At 36.1% G+C, this 12,541-nt stretch overlaps 1 protein-coding gene across 1 annotated transcript in view; it reads left to right on the top strand.

Annotated features, from left to right (window-relative positions):
- PHKB (phosphorylase kinase regulatory subunit beta) overlaps positions 1 to 12,541 on the top strand; it is an 80,088-nt gene that overhangs the window by 40,605 nt on the left and 26,942 nt on the right. Inside the window, exons 13-16 of the mRNA XM_068411558.1 lie at positions 941 to 1,099; positions 5,267 to 5,361; positions 11,605 to 11,660; positions 11,844 to 11,937. Coding sequence (XP_068267659.1) covers positions 941 to 1,099; positions 5,267 to 5,361; positions 11,605 to 11,660; positions 11,844 to 11,937 — 404 coding nt within the window. The remainder of the gene's footprint in view (positions 1 to 940; positions 1,100 to 5,266; positions 5,362 to 11,604; positions 11,661 to 11,843; positions 11,938 to 12,541) is intronic.

Here is a 12,541-nt window from a genome sequence, read left to right as displayed (position 1 = left end):
AATGTCTCATCTTAAAATTTCAGGGTGTGCTTTGATACCTCACTCATCTGAATATTCTCTAATAACTCTCACTTTTCAATTTTTCTCAGCTTCTTGCCAGTAATTTTTTTTTGTCTAAGCAAATAGACACTGCAACTTTATTCTGTTTGTCACCTGTTCTTTATCCAAATAAATTCAAAATTAAAGCAGTATTAAGGCAAAATTTATTTTTGCAGGAAGCATATTAATTTGCTTTTCTATTGCATATAATTAGGTCAGTCATTTGTAATTATGTTTCTAAATTCCTTACTGTTGTCCACTTAAAAAGTGTTGAAATAAAGGTTATTAATCTACAATGATCAGTAATACCTGTGGCATAATTCTAGATACAAGCTATGCTATATTCCAGTGAAGAAGTTTTGCCATTTTGTTTTATGATGTTTCAAAATTTGAATGCTGGTTTTAACTTGGTTTTCCATACTTGCAAAAAATGCTAATTTTCATTTAATTAAATGTTTGACTTCTTTTGGCCAAGATTTTAGTTTTAAAAAGTTGTCTGATACTTAGCTAGTGTTAAATGCGAGGGAAAAAGCCCCAACTGTTTCACTCTAATGCAGCTTTCATTCCTTTTGGTTATCTGTACTGCAGTTTGCTTTAGGTGAAAAATATTTTTCTTTTTGCACAGTAAGGTGCTACACAAACAACGTATGTGTTCTGGGAAGAAATTCTGTGGAAATGTTTGGTGAAAAATAATGCAGTTTAATATTGCCCTGGGTTTCCTAAACTGATTGTGGTTTTGAGAGATGACAATGAATGACAGCAGTCTTTCTGTTCAATCAAATTGTTGCTAGGGTATAATTTTTCCTGTTTTGAGTCCACCTCAGCTTTATTAGGGGAATACGATCAATAATAAGGGAAGTGGAAGTTATTTACTTACTGTACTTATTTTAAAACTCTGTAGGGTGTCCTGTTGTACCCAAGTATTACTATGTGCCAGCGGATTTTGTTGAACTGGAAAAGAAGAACCCTGGCAGTCAGAAACGGTTTCCTAGTAACAATGGACGCGATGGAAAGTTTTTCTTGTGGGGACAGGCAGTTTACATCATTGCAAAACTCCTGGGTAAGAGGCTGAGGAAATTCTATTGGGTTTTGACTCGTGAGAAGTGAAGGATCTTTTTCTTGTTAATGTTTTTCTTTAATCTGAACAAACACATTGGCTTGAGTTCTGAATGGGCTGTGGGTGGCATGTGTGTCCTCTGCTTAGGTACATCCATGACAGGCAAAAATGGCTTTTTATTCTTTATGTTGAACTTCTATGCTGCATGCAGTGTACTATGAAGTTTACTGGAATATCTTCTAGAATACTGAAAATCATCTGAATGGGATAGGTTTCTTTTTTGCTGTTTCTTTTCCTGGCTTTCCCTTTAATTTCTTTTTCTTCATGACAAAATATATTAACATGACACTTTCTGGATTAACTATATCAGTGATCTTTGTAAGTGATCTATAGCATTTAATTCAAATTATTTACTGCTTTTAGCAAAAGAAGTTTAAATTTTCAATAGTTGCAGTCTCAGATGAAGTTAATGTTTTCTTCAGTCTGTCTTATTTTTTCCTTTCCTTTAAAACAGAACAGACTAGATGAGCATGTGAAAGTGCATTTCAAAGTTTGGCCAATGAAGGTTGTTATGGTGAATTTCAGTCACAGATGAACTCTTGGTCTCACTTGAGGGGATTCAAAGGCTAATGCAAAAACACTTGTTAGGCCAGAAAAGTCTTCGCAGTTAAGACTTTTTTTTCTTAATATTCCTTTTAGGAGAAAGATATCTTACTTTATTTTAACACCCACAGCATCTACCTGGTAATCAGTAGACTGAGTTCTAAAAACTTTTTCTGTGAACACTGTAAAGGGAAACAGGCTGTTGGCAGTAAAAATGAGAAAGATTGAAGGGGAGTTTAAAAATTCAAGACTTGGCAAGAGCAGCGGTTGTATCTTTAGGTATGGAAGAACGGAGTCCGTCTGGTGCTCCACCTGTTTGGTTTCACTCTATTCCTTGCATAATTCCTTTTTTAGCCAACACTGTAAAGTAAATGCAGGCAATCTCACCTTTAATGAAAAAAATTTTAATTCAGCCTCTTAGTATTATACAAGTAATAATCAAATGTGTGTGCACGAATACTGTAGTAATTCTGCTAGTATTCATCTTGTACTAATAGCTGTGTATTTCTATACCTGCAGAATGCTGGTTAAATAAATTGTATTTATTGTTTGCTAAATGCTATTTGAGTAACATAACTTTCCTTTGTTTTGTTTCAGTTCTTTCCTTTGCTGAACGTTCTTACACTTTTTTTAAAAAAAATTGTGCTAAATCTCTTTCTGAAATGTTGTCATTAGTAACTATTATTCTAAAACTTTTTCTCCACTGCATTCACTCCTTTTCATTCCTCCCTCCCTTTTTTCAAAATATTTTTTTTCTTTTCTCTGATGGTCATTGCAAATAGGGTCTGCAAAGGTAAATCTATTCACCAGTGATGGTTATATTGGGAACTCCATTTATTCATACTAATTTCTAATTAGTGCATTTCATTTTGCTCCTTTCTGGGTGAAAACCTACCTGAATATCAATCTTGTCATTGGTGAAAGTCTTTGTGTGTGTTACTTTGCTTGTTGGTGTTGCTAATTAAGTGGAAGCCTGACTCCAAACACTTCAGTTTCTGGGAAGATACAGGCTTCCCATTTCATCATCCGTTCCAGAAATTGTGTTGCCTCAAGGGTAAAAATTAATTTGTATTTGCTTAACCTCCTTGCTTCTGTTGTGTAGGCGAGCATACAACATCATCTTTTTAGAGTTGTCTTCTGTCTGTGGGCCTACTGTCTGCCTGCTGCTGTCTAAATTTTTCTAAATGCAGCAACATGAAACTGAGTCAATTCGTCTACATCACGCTACCTCCCCCGGAGGGGCAAACTGAAGTGGTGAAGGCAAAATTTTTATCCTGCTTATAAAGGCTCTGAACAACAGAGGCAATGAAAGTGTCTGCCTACCACTGTTGGAAGTCACCACATGCCTATGCAACTTAAAAAATTCTTTATGAAGGAAAAAAGTGTGCATTCTGCAGGTGGTGATGCAATTTTTCGTGGAATTCTTTCTTGCTCTGGCTGAGGAGGTTTGTAAAGCCTTCATGATAAGGTCCCCATTTTAGAGCAAGGGAAAGGGATGCCAGGTATTCACCTGTTATACACAACTGAAAATTCACTCAGTTTAGTGTTTCGTTTAGTAGCTCTCTTCCGTTTCCTGTGCTTTTCCTTATAATTTTTATATCTTGTTCTGTGGATTCAGTGCTGCCTAGACCTAAGTTAAGAGTTTTTAGCAATATTTTCTATAGTATAGACCAGATGGATTAAATGTTGTCAGCTATTGCTGATGTAAATAAGGAGCTAATAAAGAAAACTGCATTTAGATTCTGATACATTTGTATTTGTGATTGTTGTGATGAATATTCACTGAGGTTCTTCTTTCAAATAAAATTGTAAATATTGAAAGTTAGCTGAAATTTTATATTAGTCTATTGGTATAGCCATTTTAAATACAAAATTATTTTGACTACATATTTTAATTACTGAGCAGTGTAAATCAACGTAAAAAAACGTGGAAATAGAACACCGGTTCTGGAAACCACTCTTGCTTTTAAGAACTATGAGGCAGAGTCCATTGACCTTGCAATCATTTGGTTAATCGCAATACTACAAATAATGTGAGTAACTTCCATGCCTTTAGCCAGCATAAGACGTCCAACTGTGTGGACTGTAGCTTAGATGACTGTTTCCCTTAAAATGTATTTTGGTAACTCGTGTGTCAGTATATTGATACATTGGTAATTTTTCATAATCTAGCTTTGCTTTTTTTTTTTTTCCCCCCCTCTTTTTTTAACATAATCACCTGTACACAGACCGTGACCCCGCAGGAGCAGTGCAGAGCAGAGGAACAGGGTCTGCTCCTGGCAGGAGCCAAGCTGCATTCTCTCAACAGGAGGCTGAGGGCAGGAGATGGTCCCAGTCTCTAGTGGGTGCCCGTCGCTGGCACAGTTCCTACCAGCAGCAGGCTCCTTCGTGGCTACTCGGTGAACTGTCCAGCCAATGTCCTTTGTTGTCTGCCCCTGCGTTTTCTTTCCACTGCACCGTCTGTTCTGCTCTCTGTTCTTTCCTAACACTGTTAAGCTTAAGCCAGGACATGTTTTGAGTTTATAAACTGCTGTCCTAATTTACTACACGGTGTAGTATTCAAAAACATTTTTCTTATCAAGACAGCGTTGGTTTTCTGTTGTAGCTGAATTAAGCTAATGAAGTCATGAGTTATTTCTCTTTAGGTTAACAGCTGATTTCCCAGTGTAAAGCTTTTTAAGAATATGTGCAAAACTGCTGACTTGTCTATAGGAGAAATGAAAATGCACTGTGACCTCCTCTGTAGGAGAAATTAAATAAAGATTGGACAGTTTCATGTCAAAACGAGATTTTGATAGGCGAATGCTTATTTGAAGGGCATCATAGCTCTCAGTAGATTGTGAACCTTTATTCAAGGCATTTGTTGAAACCTTTTAATAGTGTACTTTTATTGGAGTACTTATTTTTTTTTCAGGAAAATGTTAAAACAATGGAATTTTAGGTTTGGTTTGTTTTTTTTTTTTCCCTCATGTAAAAAACTTCATGTAGAAATTGCTAGGTTTCAAATGTATTTAATGTGGGGGTTTTTTTGGTTTGGTGGGGTTTTTTTTTTGTTTTTTTTTGGTTTCTTACAATTTCTTCTTGAGAAGTATTGAGAGATACCTTTGATATCCCTTGTCCTTTTCAGGATTATAGTCGTGTGATTACCTCGGAATAGAGGCTGTCTGCTTTTCTTCAAGGCTGAACAGTTTTTCATGGCAACCATTGAGTTTCTAGTTAAAGCTCTAGAATAATTCCATGGTTGTGGATTGAGGGCTTTTTATGTGACTTGTGTGTTGTGGAGTCTGTTGTCTGCATAGATTCTTTTAACACATCTCTGTGAAAAAATAAAGGATTGTTTTTATATACTACAGTATTATAATTAGCTGTAGCAAGAATGATGCTTGAGTCATTAGTTTTAAAATTAATACAATTTTGCAGAATGCCCTTCTGATCTGTAAATCATTGATCTAAAACAAAGATTACTGCAGCAGAACTGACTACATAAAATACGTTTGCATGCCTCCTTCACAAAAGCTGCAGAAAGTACTCAAGTCATTCTGTATTTTTATTATCGTTTACTTTCAGCTGACAAATTAGTAAGTCCTAAAGATATTGACCCTATTGGACGTTATGTACCTCCACAAGATCAGCGGAATGTTAGCATGAGATTTTCAAATCAGGTAAGCATAAGCTTAGTATTAAAATATCTTTACTGAAAAATTGTCATCTGCGTGTTTTATAGTCTTCTAATATTACATTTAAAGTGCTAGGAAAATATTACATGTATGTACATTTTTGTAGTTGATGGAGGATTGCTTTTAAAAGGAAGATTATAACACCTGCAGTTTTGGGGAAGTGGTGCACATTTGCCTTCAAATTAAGTGGTTCAATCAGAATGATACATAAAATGTAAGTTTAAGTAGCTGCTAACAGACAGGTATGTTTCTTTGAGTTATAAGATATGTCAGGAAGGCAAGAATGAGCCTGCTTTTTTTATTCCTTCAAATTAATTACCACTTCAATGTATTAATAGTTTGTATTGAGAGCTCCTAAAAGCTACAAGGATGAGGTTCGTTTTTGGTGTGCATGGTATGTACGTGTGCTCCTGTACTTGGCTTAAATGCACAGCAGGAATGAGTGCCCAGGGATGGGGAATGCTTGAAACATTGCAATTCAGATCTGTAGTAGATGGGATAACAAGACAGAAACGTGGTCTATATATATGTAGGGGACCTCTTATATTAAAGAGGTAACAACTGTATGTATGGAAATGTGTAGCTAAGAGATGTTTTTCAGCCTTTTTGTTTCTTGGTATAAGGGATATATATTTGAAAAGTTCCTTGTTCAGCATTGTGAATTTGTTATTGAAGCATAAGATATGAAGCATTTATCTGCAGTTTTATTTCAAGATCAGAAGTGAACAATGTTTTCTTGTTGTAGCCAAATGCAGCTTAAAACCTCCATTTCCTACTGTTTCCTGTTACCAGGGTAATCCAAGTGCCTGGGTGTTGTCTCCTTCCTAATGAGACTTTCATTGTTCACAGTGCAGCACTTCTGCCACGCTAATATGAGACAATGAAAGCTCACTGACTTCATTTGTCTCCAGTTTCTTTCTTTGTTCTTACATCATGGGATTATGAATGCTACAGAAATTGTGAGCTGCTGCTATCAGCTGCCCTTTCAGGAGGGCCATTAGAAGCAGCCTGTATCGAGGCAGTGTTGCATGCAGCCCATCGAATTTTTTTTCCTTTGATTCTTAAAACCAATAACTTTTAATATGGCCCATATGAACACTTTGAAGAAGATGATGGTTTGTTCTAAAGACACTGAGTGACTCATCAGGAAATATTTTAGTAGAAAAACATTTTTAGTATTTTTTCCGGGTACCCATTATGTGATAGGGAATTTCCAAATCTTCAGAGAGAAATAGCCTCTGCCCTGGGAGCTTCCCAAAAGAGGTAATAAATAATGCAATAATAATTTATTTTTTTGTAACTTGCTCCTCGGTGGTTACTTTGTGGGTCAATAAAGAACTTATTTAGTAAAATGCAGTTATCTGGTAAAATTCAGCAATATAATAGGGACTCTAAAAGTTTAACAGTGTTGAAAGAATTGAAAATAACTTCAACAGCTATATTTTGATATTTTGCTTCATCTGCAAACAATGCAAAAAACCCCAACTTTGTTACTGTTAAAAGGGAGATCAGACTAGACGGTTTGTCATTCTCCAGTGCTTATGCAGTCCTCATGTTCTTTCAGAACTCAACTTGTCTACACTAGAATTATTTGAAAGAGCAGTTGTGCTTTTCTCAACGTGGTGGAGCTGATGCTTGTTAATCTTCCCCATTAAAGGCTGTCTTTAGCTGCTTAAATTTGCTAAAACTTTGGGAGAATTTTTCCATATTTGGGATCAGTCTTGTTTTTGTTGTTGTGTTGATAAGAGGAAGAGAAAGCCTTCCCAGGGTGACCCTTGAGTGTATTGTGGTGAACAAGACTGATGTTATATTTGAAAGCTAGAAATCAAGAGAGAATAAGAAAGAAAAAGAAGGCTTTTTAAATTTTTATTTGAAGCCTTGTGCTGAGGAAATGTTTCTTAGAGAAATGCATTTTCCATGTAGGCAATGTTCATATTTTGGTTGCATGGACTATTAATTTCTATAAACACTTGCCATTGAAAAACGTGATTAATTTAGTTTATTTGTGGCTTTGGTGCCACTACAAAAGTATGTCTAATGCCCATATAATTCTGTAGATTTAAGCACGCAATGAAAAGTATTTAAAATATTCCAGCCTTAGGTTTAGAGTTTTGAAGCACCAGTGAAGAATATTCTAGAATTAGTTAAAGGAAAGGTAAGGTAATGTAGACCTAAAAAGGCAAAATTGCCATGAGAATGATTATATATATAACTATATATTATAACCATAGCTGTGAACGTATCACTCAACCTAGAAAATCCGATAAAAGAAGACAATATCATTTGTTGTAGAAAACTGTGGAATCAAATAAACGAGCAGTATAGTAAAAACTTAATGGACACTAATACTAAAATATTAATTTAGTCTGTTTATGGTTAAAAGGAAATGCTTTCTCTCCTAATTTAATGCCCCAAGGAACTTTTCAGGAAGAGGTCTCCATCTCTTCCCCCCTGGGAAGGTGCCAGCGTGGCGCTGGAGCAGGATTCTCTTGCTAGTTTTAGCCTGTGTGCCGAACCACGGTGCAGCCTAACAGCAGTCGGAGCGGTTCTCCTTTGCACTCATGGGTTGTTTTGCCGTGCTAACTGTTCAGCAGTGTTTCACGCTAAACCCCGTTCATGAGTTAAAAAGAAAATGGAATTGTCCGTGCTCCAGTTCCTTTACTGAAAGATGGTATTGCATGGCATTTTTCTTTCAGTGGGGATAACTCTTTAGAACTGGTTTCCTTAGAAGAGCTTATTTTATTTTTCCTTTTTAATGTCTCCATATCCAGGAGAGGTTCTATTATAACACAATTTTGGTTGTTGCATTCTGTTTTGGGAGAATTTAGTGTCTAAGAGGTCCTGTATAGTAACAATAACATTTGAGAAATGAGGTGGGGTAGGAATTTTCTGGTTTTGCTTTGTATTTTATTGGAGCGTATGAAAGCTGATTTATGTCTGTCTTCTATTTAATTTCGTATTTAACAAAAAACTATAATCTTACTAAATTGTCAAAATAAGTCTGATTTATCTTCTGGGTTAACTTGAAATATATGTATACGGTAGCATTTAATTAATTAAATCCTCTGACTGCACATGATAACTATATTCTTTTAATGTTGTGCTTTGTAGACTAAGTAATCATTTGTGAGGACTTCATTTAAGTTACTGGAAAGTCAGGTTAATGCCCATTGATGATGCTGGGAAGAGAACAGTCAAAATGATAGACTGTTGATTTTCTGATTTTCAAGAAACTAGATGTAAAGAAGGAACTAAAATTACTAAGTGTAGGTAGACTGAGATGTATTAAGATTCTTCAGCTACCTAAATTATGGTTAGGGTTAGAGCATGTCTAATTTTGATGGTTTAGAGATCTGTCATTTTGGGTGGTTTGTTTTGTAATGTTAATTACAAGCATAGTCTTGCTTTCATTTCTCTTAATACAACTGTCTACCACAGTTATCACAATTCTAAAATTGTTAAATGTTATTTTAGAATTTAAGGCACATGTGTCTCCATATTGTATTTCATTTAAAAAGTCTGGTGTGTAAGTGGCATTGACCATAAACTGTTTAGCAGTATTTAGATGCTTCCCGAAGCAGATATAACAGTTCAGTTGTAGTTTTGTAGCAGCAAGGTGGATTATTTGGGTTAAGTATGATGTCTTCTGTTGCTTGCTATTTCTGTTTTCCTCATCTCGCTCCATGTGCTTGGGAAGCCCAGCAGGTACCATTTCAATCGGTGTTCTTGAATATTGTGCCCACTTTCTCACATGGTCAAAATGAATGGATTTTTTTCAGACGTCTGAGATTTCCTGGGCACGTGTGCAGAAAGGCGTAGAGTGACGGCATCTGTCCAGGGAGAGCGCAGCAGAAGGCTAACGCTGGGCTGCTTTCTCAGCTCGTGCCAGGAATGGCGTCAGGGATTTTTCCCTTTATCCTGCCACCAACGGTTTATCACCTTGTTTAAAACTATGATTTTTGTTTGTTTGTTTTTGATCCTCCTTTTTGGAGAGGAAGAACAACTAATCTGTCTTTTATCTTGGTCTTCTGAAAACACTGGGCTACATTTATCATTGGCACAGCATGCAGAATATAGTTGAAACTGATCCTTCTGCCTGCTATGCAAAGTGAGAATGCGAGGCAGAAGGGTGAACCCAGGGGCAGGGGGTCTGCTGCAGTGTCTTGGGGAGACGGTGATTGATGTTGCGTGAACAGCACCTTCGCTTGCGTTATTAGACAAATGTGAAACTGAGCACATTAAAATGGAACTTCTAACCACGAGATTTATTTAGTGGAATCTTTAGGAGTTTATGCTTTTCCACATTTTATTTTTTAATATATAGCAAATGCTATATATCACTATCATTATTGAAAAGGGTGACATACTTTTTCATGAGTATGATATCTGTTATTTTGATGTGTTTTTCTAGACCACTATTTGTGATCCTCCAGGCCTTGACATGTTAAATGACAATGAAAGTAATTTTCTGTTTAACATTACAGCAGTCCTGTCGTTGTACAGCAATTATAGTTATATTTTTCCACAGTTTCAAAGTTCAGCTATTTTTCACACAGATTTTGTGTTGTGCCAGTTGTGTTGCAGATGCATTTGCTTAGTTATGGCCCGCGTTAGAACCATCGCTTGCTGGCTGCTGTGAGTGAGTGCTGTCGGGGTACGTCTGTGTGTGAGAGCGTTAGCCCTGGTATGGGAGAAGGACGTGCCTCTGTGGAGACGCAGCATGCACAGGTTTATGCACAGCTGACAGTCTGTGGTTACACAGTCCCACTCAGTTTGTCATTAATACAGTAATAATTAAGTTGAGCCTTAACTTGAAGACCACTCCCCAAGTTAGATCAAAGGCTGTCTATACATCAGTACAGTCTTGGAGGGGGCTCTCATTTTCTGGGGGGGTCTTTGCTTTTTGTTTTATAAACATAATGCACTGATTATGGTAGAGAAGTGGTTTGAGTTTTCTTACTGTTTGTGTAAATGCAATTGATAGCGTGACAACTTATTCTGAGGAGGACAATCTTTTAACGTCACTTGAACTTCTGACTTACTAATCCAGTCTCTTTGTGCACATGCTTTCATCACAAACTTGTTTCATGTGTCAAAAACTCCACAACTTTTAGCAGAAATGTGGTGCTGATAAGACTTTTGGGAAAAAGTTACCAAGAATTTCTTCTGCAAATCCATAAGGAACCTAACTTGGTATCAAGGCTCACAGATGCCTGAACAAGCAAGTGTTCACTCGGAACTTTTTATTCTAAATCAGTATGTCTATCCATCTATCTTCCTAGAAAATGCTGTATTTTTATATAATCGATAGAAGACATATTTAACTTTTCTCATTCATGCTCTGGTAATTGCTAGACAAAAGCAGATAAATAGCATTTTAGGAACAAAAATGTGTGGTGCTCTTAGGTTTTTTTTATTTCACTGTCATTGAAAGCCAGAGGACAGATGAACAAGGAATAAGTCAGACATGTAATTTTTAGCTAGTAATGCATGCTGTCAGGGAACAGAAAGGTGAATTGCCGTTTCAAGACCCAGGGAGTCAGGTCAATGATTTCACCCGACGTGTTGAATTCACTCCTATTTGCATGGTTTCCTGATGTAAAATACTAGTATTTATTTCAACCATGAAGTATCTGTGATATAAACAATGCCAGGACATGCTGTTATCTCCTGTAAAATGTAGTATCACTCTCGTATGACTGTAAAGAGTAGCTGTCTGATCAAAATATTTCAGAGTAAAGGGTTGAAATAATCAGTTCATTATTTTAAAGTTAATATTATCGGTTACCCAAATAGCTGAGTTATTTCACTCTTTACAAAAACATGTATCAAAACATTATGTCATATCAGGCATAAAGGAAATACATCAATTGTATAAATTATAAATTTTTGTATGAAGCAAAATGTTTTTCCTACATGTTTTTTTAAATTAAAAAAAAAACAACAAACCAAACAGTGGAAATTATTACCAGAGACCTGTGTATTATTAATTCTCCAAAATGCATCTTGCAAATTATCATTGATAGAACAGTCTTCCCATAGGTTTGAGATTTACAAGTTTTAGTCCTGTGTTGTTCTTTCAATTTGTTCACCCAGGAAGAAGACGCAGTGCACAGTGATGCCTGTCATACTTGTGAATTGTTTAAATAGACATTGTCCCTAATAATGCTATACCTAACAAAAGATTTAATTAGCAATGCTAATAAATAATTTTTCATTATTTTCTAGGGCCCTTTAGAAAATGATTTGGTAGTACATGTGGCCCTGATAGCAGAAAGTCAGCGGTATGTATTTACTTTTATGAAGAATGTATATATTAAGAAGTGTTAAACAGCAGACATCTTAAATTTGCTAAAGGTATTTAAGGAAGTGTAGAATATAATACTGGTACTCGTCTATCTGCTGCCAGGATAATTGTTAAAGCTAAGACTGTTCTGTGATTTGTCATTAAATTATTTCATTTGCAGCCTACAAGTTTTTCTGAACACGTATGGAATCCAAACTCAGACCCCCCAGCAGGTGGAACCAATTCAGATATGGGCTCAAAAAGAACTTGTCAAAGTAAGGAATTCTGCGTTTAAAACTATTTATCTACCTATACATTTCTTTTGTAACAATAGGAATTTATATCAAGCTATTACACTTGTATCTCCTTAAGCTTGTTATCTACTGACACTGGTCAGTTATACGTGCCTAGTTAGAGCTTTCCGTGAAACACTGAAGCCAGCTGTTCTGTATTACCTGATTAGGCTTATTACCTGAGCCACTTTCAAAGAATAATGAATGAATAATAAAATTTTAATAATATGATTAGCACAGTAGACCAAGGGAAACTTGATGGAGAAACAAGCAAATGAGCAATAGTCAAAGAAATGGATTAAGGCACTAGGCATAAACCATCATACAGTTTCATAGTGTAGCCCCTACAACAGGCATTATGCAGTCTTCTGTAACTGGTTTTTTAGAAGTCCCTTGAGTTGACTATATGCAGGAAGTTTGGTGTTTCACCCCTTTTTGGTTTACCCCTTTAACTCAGCACATTTAAAAATCTACAGTCAAAAACTACTGGCATGAAGGACGTCTTCAGAATCCCCTTCATGCTCCGTGAAGGCTTCAGGTTCTCCTTTTCCTATGCAGGCAAGCAGCCCCTAATGGAGTACCACAT

Source organism: Nyctibius grandis, chromosome 12, assembly GCF_013368605.1.
Source record: "Nyctibius grandis isolate bNycGra1 chromosome 12, bNycGra1.pri, whole genome shotgun sequence".
NCBI classification, from domain to species: Eukaryota; Metazoa; Chordata; class Aves; order Nyctibiiformes; family Nyctibiidae; genus Nyctibius; species Nyctibius grandis.
This window is presented reverse-complemented; position numbering and strand designations above follow the sequence as displayed.